General features: G+C 41.1%; 1 protein-coding gene across 4 annotated transcripts in view; it reads left to right on the forward strand.

Moving 5' to 3' along the window:
* The window catches only part of PRDM10 (PR/SET domain 10), a 79217-nt gene that overhangs the window by 6209 nt on the left and 51476 nt on the right, over positions 1 to 21532 (forward strand). For 2 of the 4 annotated variants that reach the window (XM_019509317.1, XM_019509334.1), the window contains exons 2-4: positions 11968 to 12034; positions 13497 to 13681; positions 17108 to 17272. In XM_019509317.1, coding sequence (XP_019364862.1) covers positions 13589 to 13681; positions 17108 to 17272 — 258 coding nt within the window. In that variant the 5' untranslated portion in view covers positions 11968 to 12034; positions 13497 to 13588. The remainder of the gene's footprint in view (positions 1 to 11967; positions 12035 to 13496; positions 13682 to 17107; positions 17273 to 21532) is intronic. The other 2 variants (XM_019509319.1, XM_019509325.1) reach the window with 1 other exon arrangement.

Genomic DNA, 21532 nt, shown 5'->3' on the forward strand with positions numbered 1-21532 from the left:
ATGACCTGTCCTGAGGGGTAGTGCAGCTGGGAGCTAGGGGTGAGTTGGGGGGAGTCAGAAAAAAGGGGGGGGGCAATACCTCAGTCCTGCCTCAGGAGGGTGCATGTTGTGCAGGGACTTGGCCCATCTGCCTGCTGCGGCAGGAGTGGTGCCTGGGGGCGGAGGTGAGTCCATGTGGCGTACAGCGCTGGGCAGGTAGAAGCTGGGCAACCCTGCTCTAAATGATGGCTGCCCCAGCAACACTGCAGTGGGAAATCCTGGGGTAGTGAGTGCCTTTCCCCATGTTTTTGGGATTGTGTTGATTTTTTGTTGGGGACCATCACTACCTGGTTGGTGCAGTGGTAAGGTGACATTTTACAAGAAGCCCATGTATTGGGATGTTTGACATAATTGTGGTAGGTGTAGCACCAGTGTTGGAGCAAGGAGAAAGCACTCAGGAGACTTTTTATCTGATCACTGCACAGGGTCGTGTGTTTGTATTTAGCACATTATGCCTCAGGTCCTCTGGAGGCCTGGCAAATTATAACCATGCATACATCTCCGACTAAGCAAAAGGCACTTATGCAGCATAATGCCTTAATGAGTATTGTGTGCTAAATATTGAAGTTGTTTCCGAAAGAAAAGTCAAAGGTGTAAACTCCATCAAGGGAATATTTGTCTTGGTACCAGTTCATGCATCTTTCCTCATCAGTTTCTACTATATTTTCTCTATATGATGTGGGAATGCTGCAGCTTGACCTTTCTAACTTCAGTGGAATCTGAATCTCTGAGGTCAGACTGGCAAAGCAGCTGAGTGATGTTGTATGTACAACAGCCAATAGACAGCTATTACTTTGCATAAATCAGGCATACAAATTATTGGCAAAAAGGTATGAAAAAAATGAGATATCAGTGTTTTGATGGCTTTAACCATTCAATAGATTGAAGCAGCTTCAGTATTTAACGTGCAATACATTGCAAATGTATTATGTTGCACAATTGCCTATTTCTTACTTTGAGAGATGTCTTTTGTTATACTTATTTATATATGATGTTCTATCATTGTTTTAATGGGAATAAAAGCTACAACACCTGTGTGGTTACCCCATCTCCTTACAAATGTTTCATTATTACAGTTATTTGTTGGACTTCTGGATGTGCTTGAAATGCTTGCCAAAATGCAGGTCCTTATTAAAGTGAGCTGTTGTAGGTGTTTTTTCTGTAGTCGGTGTCTTTATTGTGGAAACACAGTAAATATCAGGTCAGCTAACTCCTTCATTCTTAATAATTAAAAATACACATATTATTCAAACTGATCCTAAAATAAAAAATATGACTCCTGAATTGTTGGAATTGTACCCTAGAGATGTGTCCACTTTTCCCAGTAAATTCTCGGGACACATGAATGGACTGTTAGTTTAATGGACACCCATAATTATTCACTGAGTGAAGTATATGAAAGCATCTTTAAAAAGCTATGTTCATATGAATGGGATAGTGGATTGTATGTATGGCTACTACTAATGTATTAAATTTGACAAGATTGTGTAATGAAACCTGTGTTTATAGCCAACAGCTGTCTCTGAGCACTTGCATTACTAGCTTTCAAAGAATATCTCTGTACAATCTCCTCTATATTAATTTGCAGTGTAGTAAGTAGCCACCTTTATAATGTGTTTTTTGGCCACCTGCAACCATTGCCAGCTGTGCAAACTGAATCGTAATTGACTTGTTAAGGCAGCTGGGGAGTGAGGCTGTTTTAAGATTAGGGATTTTGTTTTTTACTGGAAGATGTTAATAGATCAATTTGCTGCTCTTGTTTATGGGTTATCTGAAGCATACAGAAGTGAAAGTGCACTGCAGTCCATAAGTGGAAGTACCTTGAATAGCCTTTTCTGATGTGCTGTATTAAGCATCTACCTGCTATAATTGACAAATAGCATGGAAAATCAAATCATTCTAATGCACAGACCCAATATGACTTGAATCTTTGTGATAATCCTGATCACTTCAGGTATGAAGTTGGAAATGACTGCTTTCTCCTGATTTTTTTTTGTTTGTTTGTTTGTTTTCACTTTCAACAGGGAGCCATTTTGCAGTCTCTGAAAGGTTCAAGCTACACACCTGTGATAGTGCCACAGCTTTTGTCTTCCCAGCAGTTGGAGGGGTTTAAAACTATTGACTTAACTGAAAGAAAGAAAGGATAGAAATACTGAGAGAGAGGAGAAGTGCAGTACCAAGGCAATTAGGGCTGCATGACAGGCAGCCAGAGGCAGATTAATACATATTTTCTAAATGTTTTAGGGGCCCCGCAGGCCAGATACAATGGCCTGGCAGGCCACATCTGGCCTGTGGGCTGGATTTTGCCTACCCCTGGGCCAGTGCATTTCTATCCTGTCCTTTTTTCAAATCCTTTGTGCATTGTGTTTAGATATTCTGTACACAGCACCTCAGGGGCACATATTTGGCAATGACCTTTATTATCCTTTTCTATACATATACTATAAAGCAAGTACATCTTTTAAATTTAGTTTCCTTGTTATACTACTTTTATATTTATGTGTCTGGAAAATGTGATAGACAAAGTCCCCCTTCCTCAAGCTGCTTGTAGTCTAAGGATGGGAAGGAAGTGTGATGGGCCCAAAGGCCAGAAACATGCATGGCTTGGTGAGATCAGAGTAGGAAGTTTTTGAGGAAGAAGTGGGTATGATGGAGGCTGTACCAAATTAAACAGGGAGTATAAAAATCAGGAAGCCAAGAACTGGAGGGAGAGAGCTGTTACAGGGGTAGATATATAGTTGAATAGCAACTGAAAAGAAGGTAGATGATAAATGAAAGCATAAACTCTGGCAGGAATTTGGTTGATGAAATCACTTTAGTCCAATCAAAAGAGGCAAGGATCGTCTCAGAGTGTTAGTGAAGTAAAAATTACAGGTGGTAGAGGAAATCATATTTCTTTGTAAGCAGAAGATTTTTGCTATAATTCATGGTAGCCAGTTTGTAGGATCTGCTTTTTGAAAAACATCTCCTCATTAGGATGTTTGTCTGTCCTCCTGGGCCTCATTCAGAGCATTGATTCTTTATATTCAGTGGTATAAATGAATAGATTTTTAGCAGTGACTCTAATAAACTGTAGGAGACTGTTTAGGAACATCATAATGTAATTGTAGGTACTCAGATTATATGATGATGGATGTGATAAAAGCACTTGGATAGATCAATCCATTACACACAATTTGAGTAAAAAACTGTTTGTGTTTGGCTGAATTATTTTCTTTATTATACAGCTGAATAAATTGCAGCCATTCCTCCTTCCACGGAAATAAACAGACTCTCTTGTCCCAGCTGAATATGTTATTTCCAGCTCTAGCCCACCAGTAAAATATAAATACTGTGGTCATACATTACCTGATTAGCATCCAGCCAAAATGCACTAGAGCCAGAGTTCCTTAAAGCAATATGAGCATTTGATGAATGAGAATGCAGAAGGAAGACCGCAGTCGTGACTCAGTAGTCAATGAGGTTATAAGCCTATTGTACTTCCCAGCCTTTTTGCTGATATAAGAGCAAATTCTTGCCAAAGGATCTCAGGAAATGCACTAGTTTTGCCTTTTAGGTGTGCTGGGATAATTAACTTAAGTGTAGGATAGAGTTTCTTGTGGACATGTGTAGTTCTACTTTTGTGCATGATAAATCATTCTTGTATTAACAGCTGGAAGAAGACCAGCAGCATAATTCAATATAAAACCTAGCTTTTATAGCCATCTTGCATATGGTTAGCAGTGAAAGAGAGTGCTTAGTGCTCAGCGCTTGTAGCATTAAGTTAATAACCATTGCTGTTCAGGGGATCCCTATCTATGCAGACCTCTTCCATACCCTAGAGTAAAATCAGACCAGCCCTTCCATGCACCAGTTTTGTAAAAGGGATTCTCATTTGAGGTACTGCAGTGTACTGTGACTTTCTGAGCTGAAGGTGGATCATTCAGCCAGCTCCCATCTTCTCCCATGCTTATCCTCTTGGAGCAGGGACAACAATACGTTTTGGAAGCCACAGAATATTACTTTCTCTGTCTCTAAAAACACTCAAAGGGGCCACTACCACTGTCAGGATACGGCTGTAGTATTTTTATCAGTTCCCCTGTGTATTCTCATTGTTGAAAGCAAACATCTCTCCCCAAGTGCAAATAAGCAGCATATAAGAGCATATAAAGGAATATAAACAGACACAACTCTTGAAGAAATATAGCTACTGTTCAGTGTTATTTTATTGTCAAGAACGGCCTCATCAGAAACTCTGGGAAGAAGAAAATAAACGTTGAGCTTAGCCCAGGATAAAAATGCTATCTCCAGCTAAATGGCTTTGATTTGAGAACAGGTCTGCACAACGTTAGGCTGGCAAGGGAGTGTGAAAAAATGTACATTCTTAATTTCTACAGTTATGCCAGTAGTCCCCTTTCTTCCCTACCGGGTGTGGCTAAAGCTATAGTGACAGAAAAGCACCTTTGGGGGATTTTTCAGTAGAGCCATGCTGGCAAAGCTGTTACCAGTAAAGCCTTTGTATTATTGACTATGTCTAATTTCCTTGCAAGGAGATAAAAGAAACTGCTTTTTTCTGCTTCCCTAACTAACTAGAGGAGGAGGAGGACTTGTGCGGTCAGGCTGCCGTAAAGTAGGTCTTTGCTCCGTAGACAGTCGCATACCTCGGTGAAGCTGACCAGCAAAGCCTTCTTCCTTCGTTACCCATCCACGCTGAGCTAAGTAAGCTATTCCAGTGAACTTGCAGTTATGCCAGGATAGCTTCTGACAACAGACCTGTATCTGTCAGAGATCATTCCTCTTCGTACCCCGACTGACAAACCTGTGCTGGCAGAAACTAATGGGGTAGGTCCAGTGTTGGGACCCAGAGTAACTGTGGCTTAGTCTTAAAACTAACACCTGGTATAAGGCCCAATTTAACGTTTCTAAACATAACACCAGTTATACCAGCAAAACTGCATTTTTGCCAGGATAGTTTGTTTTGCTTGGGATGGTGTGGCAGCCAAGCAGCTCAGGATGCATTAGGGTTTGCCCATAGAGGTTAAGCCAAATGAACTAAAGTTGTGACTTTAAAGTGTTTTGGGTAAAGTGCATAGACCTCTGCCTAGAGGCTCAGTCAGAAGTAAAGTTGGCTTTAGCTTAATTCAGGCCGTGCCCATGGTCTAGGCCAGCCAGGCAGGAGGCACTAAATCTCATTCGTTAAAGTGATGTCCTTTTTCAGAGTCAGCAATAAACACAGCCTCTCTTAGACCCTTTGGTAACAAAGGGACACTCCATATCTTTGTTGAATGGAATGGATCCATCAGAATGGAGTTTTCTGCCTTTTTCCTTAAGAATTTAGGGCAAACTAGTATTGGATCTGTATGCCTCCATAAGCAGCAGCAATATAGTGTACTTGATATAAGAGTGCATGCGTAGCCTTAGGACTGAAAAATTGGCTCTGCACATATCCAAGCGTAATCAAAACATTCATCCATGGTCCTGTGGTATTAACAGCTCCCAAACTGATTAGCTCCCTTCATTTTCAGGGCTTATGATGGTTTTAGGGCTACTATTGGAAGACTTGAAAATGAGTGGAGGTATTAGACCTGAAATTTGCTGGCTCTCATCATTTCCAAGATTTCCAGTACCAATCCTTAGACAGCTGCTTCCCCTTTCCCTTTTCCGGTACCAACTCTTATGCAGATAAACATGTTACAAAGTTGATGATGGGCTTGAAAGATGCTGTGCACGCAAGTGGTTTATGCACTTAACCAGGGTGCAGATAACTGATATGTGTTGTAATGTAGGCAGTAGGCAAAATATTGGGACTGGCACCATGGGATGTGTACAAGTGGAGTACACTATAATGCCACACTACCAAACCCAGGGCTTTGAGTACACCCCTCATTTACTCTTATAAGCAGTCAGCAAGACGCTTAACTGGGCTGTGGTTTTGGTGATGTAGATCAGTGGTCTCCAAAATGGGGTGCGTAAGACAATCCATTGGAGTGCGGGAAGAAAATATTAGAACTTCTATTTCTATTTCTGTTTATATAAATATACATATATTGGGGGTGCATGCTCAAAAATTTTTTACTGATATGGGTGCGCTATCAAAAAAGTTTGGAGGCCACTGATGTAGATAACTCAAATTTTCAGGTGTTCAGAAGGATGTGTTTTTGTTTTCTTTTTTACTTTTTGTGCACTTTTGTGGTATGGAAAATATTTAAATATTAGCATATCAATTTTCCCGTAAAGGACAGATGGTACTGGCAGAATTCACTTGTAGATAAAGGTATGTGGGCATTGTAACTCCAAAAGTAGAAAGCAGCTACTATTCTGTGTATCTTAAATAAAGATAAAGCAGTCTGTTCAAATCCCTGTTCATCTCTTAATTGAATTATTATTTTCCAGAAGTATAATATTAGGGTCCTGTGATTGAGAGAATTAGTTAAGGGGGGAAATTAAAAATTAAAAGCTTGCGAGTGTTTAGCAACTAATCCACTACACCTCTCTTCTCCCTGGCATTGCAGTATCAGCACTACTAAAGTCACAGGGATCAGTTTTCATTCTCTGTTGCATCAATACATGGTTGATTAGTTTCTTTTTCTAGTGATGTTTTCTTACATTAGGGCCTTACTGAATGCACTACCTGAATCGATGCAACTATCGCTGTGCATCAGGACTCCTGAATACACTCCTCTCAGCACATTCTTTTTTTCACCAATGGTGGTACAAAAAAGACAGGTCTCTTTCCTTTCTCTTTGACCTCACTTATGCCACCAGTGACACAGACAGTGTGCGTTCTTTGCATTGGACATTGAGGGAATCATTATTCAGTGTATCAAAAAAGGAATACAGTGCGTCTTCCTTGAGATTCAGGGTTTTTAAATCAACGCACTAAAAGCTTCCATTATGCTAATTTTTTTGTCTTGTATATATTATCCTAAAATCCTTCCATCTCTTCTTTTAATGATGGAAAGTAAAACAGCAATAAATGATTGAAGCCAGTACAGCAAAAGTTTTTATCATCTGGAACCCAGAAGCTAACATAGGTATCTTGCTGCGATGAACTGAAATGCCATGTTTTTCTGCCTGGTCATTGAGTTTGTAGCAAGAAATGTGCCTAGTTTGGGTGAGGCTGTTACTGGATTGTATGTCCGGGAAAGGGGTAATGGGTGTTTTGTAATGGGGCAGCTAGTGCAAGGTGCTGTTGTGGGTTAGAGATGAATCTGTTGGATATTGGTGTGTTTGGTTTGGGAGCCAGCCCAGAATGCTAAATATGGGTAGGGGGTTTGTGCTGGAGATGGCAACGCTGACAAAGGGACTACTGAATTCGGGACGGGGATGCTTCTACTCCTGGCAAGAGCTCGATTCAGGCCATATCTCTTTCCCATGCTCCAGAGCTGAGTGCAGTGAAAGATGAAAGCTTTACTAGAATTGGTTAGGAGTGGGAGCAGAGCAGGAAGAGAGTGGCTGGAGACATGGCACCCAAGAAGGCAAGTACCCTCCTGGGTCCTGCTGCTTCCTGACTGGTCTATTCAGCTGCTAGTGCAGGACCACACATCACTCAGAGTCTTGGGTTTAACTCCACATTTTGTACCTTTTTTGTTTTCAAAATCGTTTTGGGGGTGCTCGCTCATATTTGGCTTCACTTCAACCACCCTTTCAATTGTTGAGGACTATTACTAGTAATAGAATAAATTGTATTGTTTGTCGCGTTACCAAAAATTTTGCAGAATTAATATAGTTGCTGTTACAAATAACACATGGCACAGCTAAAGAATAAAATAGGAAAGCAAAGTAAGACAGTATCAAAAGTGTAAAAGTGGATTTCTGGGTAAGATTTCTAAAGGTATGGAGAATTATGCAGGCAAAGATGCCCAGAGAAACTTGCCAGATGGCAGAAGCTGCAAAATAGAAGCATCAACTTTGATGAGATCTTGGAATGGACAAAAAAAGGCAAGTGTTAAAAAAGTGGGACAAGGTCTTTGACTCTGGCAAGAGTAAGTTCCCAGAGAGTTTCAAGACAAGGAGGACAATTTTAAATTGCATCCAAAATGAGCAAAGAGCCAGTGGAGTGGCTGGAGGATTTTGTTGATTAAGTTGTATTTCTTTACACGTTTAGGAGCAGTTGTCATGTACTGACACCTGGAAAGCTGGATGCAGGGTTTGGACCAGAACAGAATACGGGGTTAAATAGTCAAGACTAATCATTTCATGAGCTATCTCTTGTTGGGGACTGCTCACAGGTATTTGGATACATGTACACAAAACAGTATTGTGGGAGCTTTCCTAAAAATAAAGGAAAATGTGTGGGTTTTCTCCTCATCTGCTTGGTTGTTTCTGCCACATCTTATTGATGTCTTGCTTTCACAGTGAGCTGATGTTATGAAGTATTTATATCCATTATCATTGCAGTCATCATGTCATCACCTGATTCTGTACAGAGTGAGGCATGACTGCTATTTTGAGGAGGGAATTGATCTCTTCATGGTTGCTGTGGCTAGTTTAGCATCTTGCCTACTGGCATCACCTCCTGCGCACATCACATTCACATAGTTTAGCGTGACTGTAAGCCTCAAAGATGCCAGCAGTTGATTGTTACCTCTGATCACATATCGTCTGCATCCATCCTTCTGATGCAGCAGAATCTCTCACTGACACTCTAGCATTGCCATTCATATTTTCCTAAGATGTCAAACTTTTACATGTTGTATAGAAAAATGGCAAGTAATTGGAGAGAGAAATACACACAGGTTGAGAATGATCTACAGATGGGTAGTATATAGAGAGAGCAGAGAATGCTCTCTTATTATATCAGATGTCTGGCTATCCTAGAAAAATGAGAAGTCGCCTTCAGAAAAGTGTAGAGGCCCAGGAAAATATTTGTGTGAGGTGCATTGGTAGCCCTAGTTGTAATGTCAAACTTAACATATAGTTGAACATCCTTATAAATTTGTGTATAGACTTTTGTGCAAATTATTGTTGTATATAGTCTTTATGTAGGCTCTAAGTGGGGCAAAATCAACAGTTCAATCACCCTAAAGTGGGACCATTATGAAATAAGTGGTAACTCACCAATTACCACCAGGCTGGTGCAGCTAATTTACTGTAAACAGCTTATTGGATGTAAAGCATATGAAGGATACTAAGAGTTTTCAGTGCACATGTCTACACGAGATGCTACATTGTCATAGCGTTGGCAGACAAAAACCAGGATGCCACAACAACATCATCGTAGCCACAGGCATCTAAAAATAACCATGCAGCTAAATATAGCGTAGCTAAAAATAACCGTATGCCATGGGCATGGCACAGTAACGGCTGTTACAATGGCATCGTAGGGGCACATGTAGATGCACCCATTGCTAGATGAATTGACCCAGCTCGCTCTACCCTTTAATACTTCCTTAGCCACATTCTAACTTGGGCTTCTATTGCTTTACTGTGCATGGAGACAGCACTTGTGGGAGAACTGGGAAAAGTGGAACATCTAAGAGTCCAGAGACATTAGAACTGATTTTTTGTAGGGATTACGGCCGATGTTGTGGAGGAATTTGAAGGCAAGAATAGGAGCCTCAGAGTGGTAGGGTTGCCAACCCTCCTTGATTAGCTGGGAGTCTACTGGAATTGGAATCGGTGACTATTGAAAGGAATTTGGAAAATAGATACTGTGAACAGGTTGAACAGTACCATTAATAACATTACGTCATGTTCGGGAAAAAAAATCTCCCAGAGTTGCTTCAGTCAGAGTTGGCAACCCTAAGGGGTGGGTATCCCATTCATAAAGGCTGTCAAGAAAAGGTATTTTGGCCTGTGTCTGCATCAGCCCCCATAAGCTCAGGCTTAAAACCTATTCAGGTATTTCATGGCAGTGTCCCTTTCAGTAATGTAGGGCACAACATGGCTTCCAGCTCAATTGTTTTCATACTTGCTACAGCTGCACATACTTTTTTGAAAAGTCTCGTTTGCCCAATGAGCATTTTGCACCAGCTTTAGGGCATTGGTGTAGGTACACAGGGTGGAAGGTACTGCAGTGATATAAAAAGTGACTTGCAGAGTCACTTCTGACTTGAAGCCATGCATACCACTCTTTTTCATACAGGTGGCGGACAGGTTTGTCCTAGTGGAGCACAAAACACATACAAGGCCTAATGGAAAACAAGGGATGCCCTCACTCCTATCAAACTGATTTAGGAGCAAGTTCTCTGAAGACTGACATATCCTCAGAATGTTTCCTGGGTAGCATCGGTAGAAGCTACGCATACCACGCTGCCAATATGTCTCTTCTTTGTTCACATGGTCTGTCTACTGGGAAATTCATTTTCTACTATACTTTCAGGCTTTGGCCTCTGCTAAGCCTGTCAAGAAAGCTCCCAGCTACAGTCCTGGTTTGAGCACAGTCAAAAATTGCAATCGTTTAAACTTTTTTGCCAAACCTTTGTTTGAAAAGCTTAGAAGGAAACCCCTTTCCAGACCCAGTTCTGGAGCCAACAGAGACTTTGGCTTGAGAACTGTGGTTCCAGGGAGATGTGCCTTGCTGCATATTTTGCTGATTATTGTAGCAATACACACAAAAAACCCTAATATTATGCCAATTTTTGGCATTTCGGAGAGATATACCTTCATCTTGCTAACCAGATTGCTTTTGAGGTAATTAATTCAAAGTAATCAACAAATCCTGCATGCTCCAAGGAGTTGGTGTGCCAAACCAGTGTGATCAAGGATCCTTGGATTCCACGCAGGACCTTGGACTTATCACCTAATTGCTCTGCCCTAGTGTACTCACTTGTAAGTCAGCTTTGCCTATCTGTAAACAAGTGTGCTCTGATCAAGATCTCCTCGCAGCAGGCCCGTTCTTTGGCCAGTGTAAATTAACATAGCATAGGTCAAGTGCAGCTATAGCAGGCTATTACAGAAGCTGAGTCTCTGGCTCATTAATTGTAGAATAATTTTTTCTTGACTTTATTGGGAACTGTCAGAGCCACAGCAAAATTGTAAACGTTGCCCTAAACTTTCTCCTCTGGTTTGGCTTCTTCCGGCATTTCCTTGCAATGGCTTATCCATCCAAAGGTCAGGTTCCCTAGGATCAAATTGGCACTTCCACCTCCTTTTATCCTCAAGGTCAAAAAGACATTCCTGATGCAGTGAGTCAGCAACTGCCATCCCAGCTCCAGAACCTGAAAAGCCCTGCCTCTTTCATACCATCTGGAGCTTGATATATCCATGCTTGCCACTTAATTCAGTCCTTGGCTTGGATAATTAAATCTTTACTAAACAAATCACAAAATTAAAAATAAAACATCCAACATTTATTTTGATTGTTTTAGGCAGTTAGTTATTGGATTAAAAGACTCGCTGTTGCTAGTCCAAGTAATTGAATTACTTATTGCTTAGTTATCACCAATGGCCAAAATACAGAATAAGTTGAAAGAAAGGACTCTCAGGAAAGATAGGCATGATAATAGGAGCTATAACCAAACACGGGGTTGTTCACACTTTGTCATTAACATTAGCAATGCTGTCATGTTCTACAGAGACTGTTATCTATCCACCTTGGTAATCGTATGCCTAACCAACAAAAAAAGCATCCCTTCAATGAAGGGGACAGTAATACATTTGAAGACAGCTGTATAAAAATACTTGCTTACATCATAAATCATCATGAGAGAGTTTGGATGAAATATGGTATAGTGGGGCAATTATTATCTATTTGTAAACTCTTTTTTTTCTAACACTTCTGGGTTATAACATAGATGCTCCGAGTGGCTGGATAGACGATGGCCTAACCATTGTTCAGTGCATCTCAACTTCTATCTCCCTAACAATTAACGTTAAATGTAATCACACCTGGCTTAAGTGTCACTCACTGACCTGTCATTGATTTCCCCCCCCCCTTTGTTCTTTGCCTACCTTATGTTTATGGGCTTACTCATGAATGCAGCGTTTCTTTTACTTTTGCTCCAGAGCCTAATAGCATGAAGCTAACATGAAGTCACATCACACACCCTACTGCAGAAGCATCACGTGACATGTATGTGATGTGTTGCTCAGCGTGGGGGAGCCAGTGGGAGGCTGTTTTCAATATGATGTGCTGTCTAACAGGTCATAAAAACCACTTTTCTGAGTTGCTTATTAAAAATAGAAAGGGTATTGATTTCCCACCCTCCCATCATTCAACTGAATGATGTTATGGTGACACTTTTCTGTATCTTGGATTTGTGCCTTCTAGGGAAGGCCTGTACTATGTATGTGCTCAGGTTCCATGGGGCTCCTTTGTTGCTGATGAGATTAACAGAAGGTGGAAGGTGCCTGGGTTCATTCCTTCTTTTTTTTTTAGCTTGTCAGCAACAAGCCAAATGCCAGTATTTATAGGAATAAATTATGACTAAAATAATTTGCATTTAAAATGCAAATGAACAAAAGCGTCAGTGAGGGGCCTTCTGCTTTCTTCCTGGTGCACAGGCGGGTACTGGCAGCAGCTCAGACCAGCAAGGCAGTCAGTATAAAATAAAGTTAATTGGACTTGCTGAAAAATCAAACAGGCTTGGCCTCACGCTAATACCCAAGTCTGTGATTTAATGTGACATTGGAGACGAAGGACTGGGAAGGTGCTGAATGACTGACTAAACCAATCAGCAGAGCTGTAAATTATGCTTCTGAGATTCCCAATGGCAGATTGAGAGGGTCCAATAAAATCACAAGGGTGAATAAAACCTAGCATGGAAGCAATTTGTCAAGATTTCTAGGCTTACATCAATTAGAATTTAAGCTCCATTGTTCTCTCTCTCTCTCTCTCTCTTCCTCTCTTTCTCTCTCGCTCAAAATTTTCTATTTTAGCAGTATTTGAATGCCAACTTGAGAATGCAGATCTGTGCATGGGGAAAGCTGCCTTACAACCAGTGCAACTGAGTGTTCTACCAAAATAAAAAAATTAAATTGAGAAAACAGTGCCTGTCTGAACATAGTATTTTCTTGTCAAAGACCTGGATTTGTTTCTCAATCCAATATCGTATCTGGGCCATTAGTTACTGTGGGAACAGTAGAGGGAACACTGTTGATCCCCTCTGCTGAAGGCAGGCAGTAGCAAAGAGAATCTGATCCCTGGTTCCTCTTAGCTGAAACACAATCACTGTAATGTAAGGAGCTTGAGGGAGGGAAAGTGGGATGAGCCTTGTTAAACTCCCTCAAAACAGTTACCTCATTCAGTGTTTCAGGAAGGGAGGGTTGCAGTTATTTCTGCCACACCTCCTAAAAGTCTCTGCTGATTTCAGTTATTGGTCTACCTAGTCATCAGTGGCAAATGGAAAATACAGCTGTATCTAGGAATGGAAACAGAACAAATATGTTAATAAAATCAAGATGTTTCTCTCCTTATAGTATGTTCCTCCATGTGATAGATAAAAAGGGGACAATAAGGTGTTACTCTTGTAATAAAAAATGACCACAGTGTATTCACCCATTTAATATCTTGTCTCTCTGTTCTCTCTTTATAGCCATGTTACAGAAGATCGCCGTGTCCTCTGTGAGTAGAAAGGTAGCGAACAGATGAATCTCCAACCACTGCTCCAGTAATTGGTTTGTCATTATGGAGCACCACAACAGGGATGATATGGACTCAAAAGAGGAAAGTCCACAAGTATGGTCTGAATCTGCTGAGCAGGAGCAGAATACTGCTCAGGTGACTGGCTGCTCTGAGAACTGTCTGTAATGACTTTCTGTAGTCGGTCTTGCTTGCAGGAGCTCAGCCAATGGGTAGTTTCTCTAAAGCCTGCCAGCTTCTGCTTCAAGAACTAAGCTTTCATTTAAGAAGTCTCAACCTGGCCATTATGTTTGCAAAGTTAAGCTTCAGAAAGCAGATGGGCTAGAAGTTAATGCTGTGCCTGAGTTTGCAAACAACCCAAAGAGAGAACTAAAATAAAACCTGCCATCATTTAAATACCACATTGTCCATGATTTCACTGCTGATACAAACTAGGGGTGTGTGAAGGAGACCCTGTTCAATTTGGATTTGGATTCAGCCTGAATTGGGGACAGTGATTTGATCCGTTGATTTGGACCACTGTCCCTGATTCGATTTGGCTGAATTTGAATCTGACCATTCAATGCTGATTCAGTGAATCAGCGATTCAGACACAGGCACAGCTTTTAAAAGTTTTTTCTACGTACCTTGAGGTAGCAGGCGCAGCTTGTGATCACTGTGGTGCTGGGACAGATGGGGCAACCCGCAGCAGCGCGGCGCGCTCTCCAAGGTGCTCGGCAGCCAACCCAGAAGTGAACTGGAACTACTTCCAGTCCGCTTCCAGGTCTGCCGGGGAGCATACAGGCCCCCCCTGGCCCAGCGATCGGCTGCAGGGGCATCCCAGGTGCCCCCCTAGATCAAGGAGGCACCAGTTGCCAAGCTGGGGGAGCACTGAGGGGGGCCCCCAGCATGCTCCCCAGTAGATCCAGAAGTGCTTATAGTCTGCTTCTGGGTCTGCTGCCAAGCACGCTGGGGAGCCTCCCTTCTGTGGGACACTGCATCTGTCCCAGCACTGTAGCGTTCAGAGCCCCTGCTACCTAGACGTACGTAGAAAAAATATTTAAAGCTGTGTCTATGTCCAAATCACCGAATCTGTCCAAATCTCTGAATTGATTCGGAGAGATTAAAGAGTCCTCTGATTCGATTTGGATTCGGAGATTCGGCTGCTGAATCAGGCCAAATCTCCACCGAATCTAATACCGAAGCTTTGCACAGCCCTAATACAAACATGTAGGAAGGGGACATAACATAAAGATTTGCACAATCTGCTGTTAGTGGCATCTCATTTTTGGCATCCTGCCTAGTAGGAGCTGGGGCTATAGGTGGATTACCACAACTCATTTTTCTCCTGCTCATTCTCTAGTTACAGCATAATGTTAATTGGAAAAGGGCATGATGGCAACAGAAATGCAAAATCTGCAGTGACCTATAGGGCCAAATCCTGCTTACCTTCTTTACACATAAATAAGACAAGATTTTGGCCCACAATATTGATACGCTGGATATCTGTACAGTTAAATTTTTAGTTTATTGATGCTGAACTATGTGACTAGCTGTCCTGTTCTACCCTTGACAAGGTTCCATTTCAGATGTGAATGAAAATCTTCCCCATATATGAGTTACTATAATAAAACACTTTGGAGATCCCTTTGCATACATATCTTCCTGTTTATCTATATTCATAATAAAGTGAGATTTTATTTTTTAGTAATAGTGAATATCTAAGTTACTGTCTTTGTTAGATTATGTCAGGGTCAGGAAGATGTAAAATAGCATGTTCTTGCTATGCTTGTAATTTATCTAGGTCTTCTAGGTGAAAATAACATTTATTTAAAAGAACATGTTCACGAATGGAGGAGGAATAACATTTTTAAAAGTACTCAAGTAAAATTTCTTATTTCATGTTTTTATCTTTTTTCCAATTCACTGTCATTTTTTTAAGATTTAAAATTTGATAAGATACAGTTATGCTGATGGTCAGAGCAAGTTGGAGGATTAAAATGAAAATTTAAAATGTTTATTGTAGCTCACTAAAGCATTTCTATTAATTTTAGCTTTTCTGAATAGTTTAGGTAATTTTTTGAGGCAATCTGGTATCTGACCAAGATCGTGAGCAAGTCCAAAGAATTTGACTTTCCTAATTACTTGATTTTTTTGGACTTGAAGGAACCACATTTCTCTATGCTTAGGTTTCAGTACCCATTAAACATTATCTCTTGCACTTGGGAATTGTAAGGATTAACAGATACTTACACAGTGCCCTCTAAATGCATTGTATTATGTGCATTGTTATTAATAGGTTTTATAAGATATTTTGTATAATCTACATTTAGCACCTATGCTAATATAGTCAGTCTTTTCCTGGCTGGGGTGGGGGGAATCTCAAAAGACTAAATAAAACTAAGCAGGCAAGGTTCTTTGGAGAGACATGGTATATTTTATTAGATGAACTAAATAGTTGGAAAAAAATGTTCTTTTCAAGCTTCCAGGCACGAACATCCTTCTTTAGGCATAAGAAGACTCTGCTGGTGTTATGTTGCTAGCAGAGTCTCCCTGTGCTTGAAGAAGTACTATTTAGTTGGTCTAATAAAAGATATCGCATCTACCCAAGGAACCTTGCCTGCCTATGTCCTTAGACCAACACGGCTACAACCAACAACCCTGCAACATGGTAAATAAAATTAATTACTTTATAGCATTTTATATTTACAAAACAAGATGTTATTTAAAACCGTGAAAATACAGTATCTGCATACAATCTGGCTAAGATATTTTGAAAAAGGATACTTAAAGTTAGATTTGTATTTAAGTGGCCCAGTTTACCTAAGTGCTGAACGTTCAGTTCTGGAATTGAATATTTTTTAGTTAGCAGTCAGCCTGAGAATACTAGCTTATTGCAGATGGGCTGCTGAACAGCTAGGTGGAAGATAACATTTTTTGTTCATTATCACATTGTTAGATTTGAACTGCTGTCCTGGGGATGTATTTCTTTAGCAATCTTAGGACCCATAATTAAATACTTTTGATTTATATTTTTCTTAATTAAATGGCCATATTTTCTACTAATACTCCATGGGCATGTTACAGGGGAACAATCAAACACATATCAGAGATGCAATGATGTTACTGGAAGCATATCTACAAAGTTAATAATTATTAGCCATTCAGCAAATAAGAACCAAATAATTACTAACCAAATATAAGGCTAATTGAATGAACTAATAAAAATTCAGAAAGCTATATTAACATTTCAAGTATAGATTAGTTGTGTTTTGCAAATTTCAAAATGGAGAAGAATGATTTAAGAACTAGTTCAAGGAAGGCCCCAAATAAGTACATCTCTAGTTAACATGCAGAGTGAAAAGGAAAAACAGTAATGGTTTTTATATCCAGGTTTCTACCTTGCTCATATTTAGCTTAGACTTTCTGATCCAAATTTCACAATGATTTTTGGCTTGCTTTCATAATTGGCTGCCATTTGGATTCAAGGGGTTTTTTCATTGTCTGTCTGTTCATGGATGCTCAGACATAGGCATGAGTCTATAAATATGTATTTAAATGTCTTGTTTTACGTTTCTCTTCCAGGTGCACTTTGTCCCGGAAGGTGGAACAGTGGCACAGATTGTGTACAGTGATGATCAGGACCGTCCTCCACAGCAGGTGGTCTATACAGCAGATGGCACCTCCTACACCTCAGTGGACACCTCGGAGCACACACTTGTTTACATCCACCCTGTGGAAGCCACGCAGGCATGTGCAGTTGTGTATCCAGTCCCTTTCCCCCCTGTGCAGACTCTAAAAAGAAAAATATTTGTTCAGGCTTAAAGCCATCTACTTTTGAAGCATTGTGATTATAGGATCAGAGGCAAACAGGGATGGAAGGGACCTCACAAGGTCATCTAGTTCAGCTTCCTGCTCAAGGCAGGATCGTCCTAGCTAAATGTCTGTCCGGTCTGCTCTTGAAAATTTCCAAGGATGGAAATTCCTGTTCCCAAGCTATGACCATTCTCACAGTTGGAGAGTTCTTCCTGAAATTCAACCTAAATTTTCTTTGCTGCAGCTAGAGGCCATTGCTCCTAGTCCTCTCCCCTAAGGCCACTGAGAAAAACCCATCTCCATCCCCTCTTTAATCACCCTCCAGATATTTGAAGACTGCTATCAAATCCCCATTCAGTCTTCTCTTCTCCAGACTAAATCACCCTAGTTATTTCAGCCTTTCCTCCTAAGTCTTGCCTCCCAGACCCCTAATCATTTTTGTCACTCTGTGCTCGACTCTCTCTAATTTGTCCACATCCTTCTTGAAGTGTGGGGCCCAAAACTGGACAGAGTACTCCAGGTGAGGTCTCATCAGTGCTGAATAGAGAGGAAGAATCACCTCCCTTTGTTTGCAAGATACAATCCAGGATGCTGTTAGGTTTTTTTTTTTTTTTTTTTTTTTTTGCAACTGTTGATTTATATTCAGTTTATGGCCCACTGTAACCCCTACATCTTTCTCTCTAATACTGCATCTTAGCCATCCATTCCCCAGTCTGTATTTCTGTATGCAATTATTCCATCCCAAGTTCAGGACTTTTCATTTGTCCATGTTGAATCTGATCTAACTAATTGCAGGCCATTCTTCCAGTTTGTCCAGGTAATTCTGGATCCTAGCCCTACCCTCCAAAGTGTCTATGACTCCATCCAACTTGGTGTCATCTGCAAATTCACTAAGCATGCACTCAATACTGTCATCCAAACCATTAATGAAGATGTTAAACAGTACCAGACCTAGGATAGACCTCTGGAGAACTCCACTTGACACCTTCTCCCAGCTAGTCATTGAGCCATTGATGACTACTTGCTGAGCATGATGACCCAACCAGTTATATATCCACTAAGGCTGTGCAAAGCTACAGTCCCTGATTCAATTCAGTGGAGATTTGGCCCAATTCGGTGACCGAATCTCCAAATTCAATTCGAATCCGAGGACCCTTTAATCTCTCCAAATTGAATCGGAACCCTTCTAATTGATTTGGAGAGATTTGGAAAGATTTGGATGTAGACACAGCTTTAAATGTTTTTTCTATGTACCTCTAGGTAGCAGGGGCTGCGATGCTGGGGCACATGGAGTGTCCCACAGAAGCACTGGGGGCTCCCCAGCATGCTTGGCAGCAGACCCGGAAGTGAACCAGAAGCACTGGGGGATGGTCCCCTGGTTTGGTGACTGGTGCTTCCTGGGTTACGGGGGGAGGGGTGCCCAGCGCACTCCCCAGCACACCTGGAAGTGGATCGGAAGTACTTCCAGTCCACTTTCGGGTTTGCCACTGAGTATGTGGAGGGCACTCCTGTGGGATGCTCCAGCATTGCAGCATCACAAGCTGCGCTGGTACCTCTAGGTATGTAGAAAATTTTTTTAAAGCTGTGTCTATGTCTGAATCGCTGATTCTCCAAATCAGCATTGACTCTTCAGATTCGGGTTTAGCCAAATCAAATCGGGGACAGTGATCCAAATCAACAAATCGAATCAGTGTCCCTGATTTGGGCCAAATCTGAATCAAATAGGGCCCGTTTTGCACATCCCTAATATCCACATTACAGTGTTTTCATCTAGTCTGTCTTTCCTTCGACTGATAATGAGAATGTTGTGGGACACAGTGTCAAAATTCTGCTAAAGTCAAGGTATATTACATCCACTACTCTGCCCCCAATTCACAGAGCCTGTCACCTTATCGTAGAAGGGAATCAGGTTGGTCAGGCACAACTTGCTTGGTAACTCCATTCTGACTGTTCCCCAGTGCCACCCCCAGTGCTCCTTCCTGCGCATGGCAGGGGGTCGGACTAGATGATCTGTCTAGGTCCCTTCCGACTCATTGATTCTATGATTCTGTGGTTCCTGATCACTTTGTTCTCTCAGTGCTTCACGATAGATTCCTTGAGGATCTACTTCATGATCTTTCCAGGTACTGAGGTCAGGCTGACTGGTCTGTAATTCCTCCTTCCCGTTCATAAAACTGGGCACTATATTTGCCCTTTTCCAATCATCTGGAACTTCACCCAGCCTCCACAAGTTCTCAAAGAGGACAGCTAATGGCTCTGAAATTACTTCAGTCAATTCTTTCATTATCCTAGGCTGCATCCCATTTAGTCCTTTTGAACTGAAAGCATCTAGCTTCTCTAAGTAATCCCTAACTTGTTCTGCCATTACTCTAGGCTGTTTGTCCTCCTTCCCTCTCTCCTGCCAAGTGTACCTGTCATCTGATAGCTGTCCTATTTGTGAAGACTGAAGTAAAAGAGGCATTAACTACTTTAGCCTTCTCTGCATCAACTGTAAACTAGATTGCCATCTGCTGTCTGTAAGAAAATTGTGATTTCTTTGGTCTTCCTCTTACTTTTGACATACTTGTAGAATCCCTTTTTATGATCTTTTATGTCCCTTGGCAGTGGCATCTCAGATCATGCTTTGGCCTTTCCAAGTTTCTCCCTACATGGCCATGCAATACTTTGATACTCTTCCCTAGTACTATGAACAAGTTTTTTGTAGGATTCATTTCTGAGTTTCAACTCATTGAAGAGATTGCTGTCTAGCCAGCTTGGCCTCCTGTTCCACTTCCCATTCTTCTGTCGCATTGCTCCTATGCCCTTTAAGGGTCCTCCTCACCTGGCCAACTCACCTGGACCCTCTACCCCTCACACTTGCATCCCAGGGAATCCTGCCCAGCAGTTCCCTGAGTTTGCTAAAGTTTCCTTTTCTGAAAGTTCATTTTCTTTATTCTGCTGTTCTCTTTCCTTTTTCCCCTTAGGATCTTGAACTCTATCATTTCATGGTTGCTATTACACAAGTTGCCTTACACCTTCACATTTTCAACAAAGGCCTACCTGTTTGTGAGCAGCAAATCAAGAAGAGCTTTCCCCCTACTTGCTCTGTCTGTCAGTTGTATCAAAAAATATCCCCAATACACTCCAAAAAATTCCTGGACTGCTCGTGCATTTATGATAGTGTGATGATTACAGGTTTCTCTTGCCAGCCATGGTTTTGCCAACCACAGTTTTGAGTAGCCACACTTAATATTCTATATACCATTTTGGCTACCACAGTATATAGTTTTGAGTAACCACGGTTTTCCATGGCTACACAGCAGCCTGCCATCTGCCATTTTTCCCATAAGCCTTTTGTCTTGCCAACCATGGTTTTGCTAACCAAAAGAACTTTTAGAAACCTAACCCCAGCAGTTGGTAAGGGAAACCTGTATTAGCTGGGCATAACCACGTAGCCCTTGGTAAATGGGGAGTTCATAATGTTTATTTGAAACAAATGTGGGAGTCCAGAGATGATGAGGCTTTAAGAGATGCTGGTCTGGCAATTTCACTTTGGTTCAACTGGCCTGTAACTGAATCAAAGGTGCTCTTAAAATGCTGATGATTGTTATAGATGCTGCACCTCACTTACCTTCCATAAAATGGTAAAAGCTTTAGGCCATGAATATTTAGGAATGGGAAGAAGTGCTGCTTAATCTATGCTTTTTCTGGAAGTGGGTTCCTTTATTTGCACAGCCAGTTCTTGAAATTAATGATGATAATAACAATACATCCTGCACTTGTATAACACTTCTTTTCAGAGGGCCTCAAGAAAGCATGGGATTTAATCTTGCGGTTTTTGGTCAGACAAAACTATTGTTTTTAGAGGGATGCCTTTTGTTAAATTAAATAATTGTTAAATTAAATAGCTAATAACTGCTGCCCCAGCAGTCTATATGAAGTGCATGAATGTGTGTGTGCATGTATGTATCTCTCTCTGTCTATATGTAATAATATTGAGAGAATAGATTTTGTCAAGAGCTGTTAGTCAGCCCTTTGCTGATGTTGCAAGGTTAATATCTATACTATAAAAGGCCTGTATTTGATACGTGGCTCAATGCTGGCATTGTGTTCTGCTCCATGTTCTCTATACAGCATATAGCTCCCAACTACTAAACATATAATTTCATGGACTGTGGGCTATGGATCCCATCCAGATTCTGCAAGAAGTGGGGA

The sequence above is a fragment of the Gavialis gangeticus genome, unplaced genomic scaffold (assembly GCF_001723915.1).
Source record: "Gavialis gangeticus isolate Ggan-Ray unplaced genomic scaffold, GavGan_comp1, whole genome shotgun sequence".
NCBI lineage: Eukaryota > Metazoa > Chordata > Crocodylia > Gavialidae > Gavialis > Gavialis gangeticus.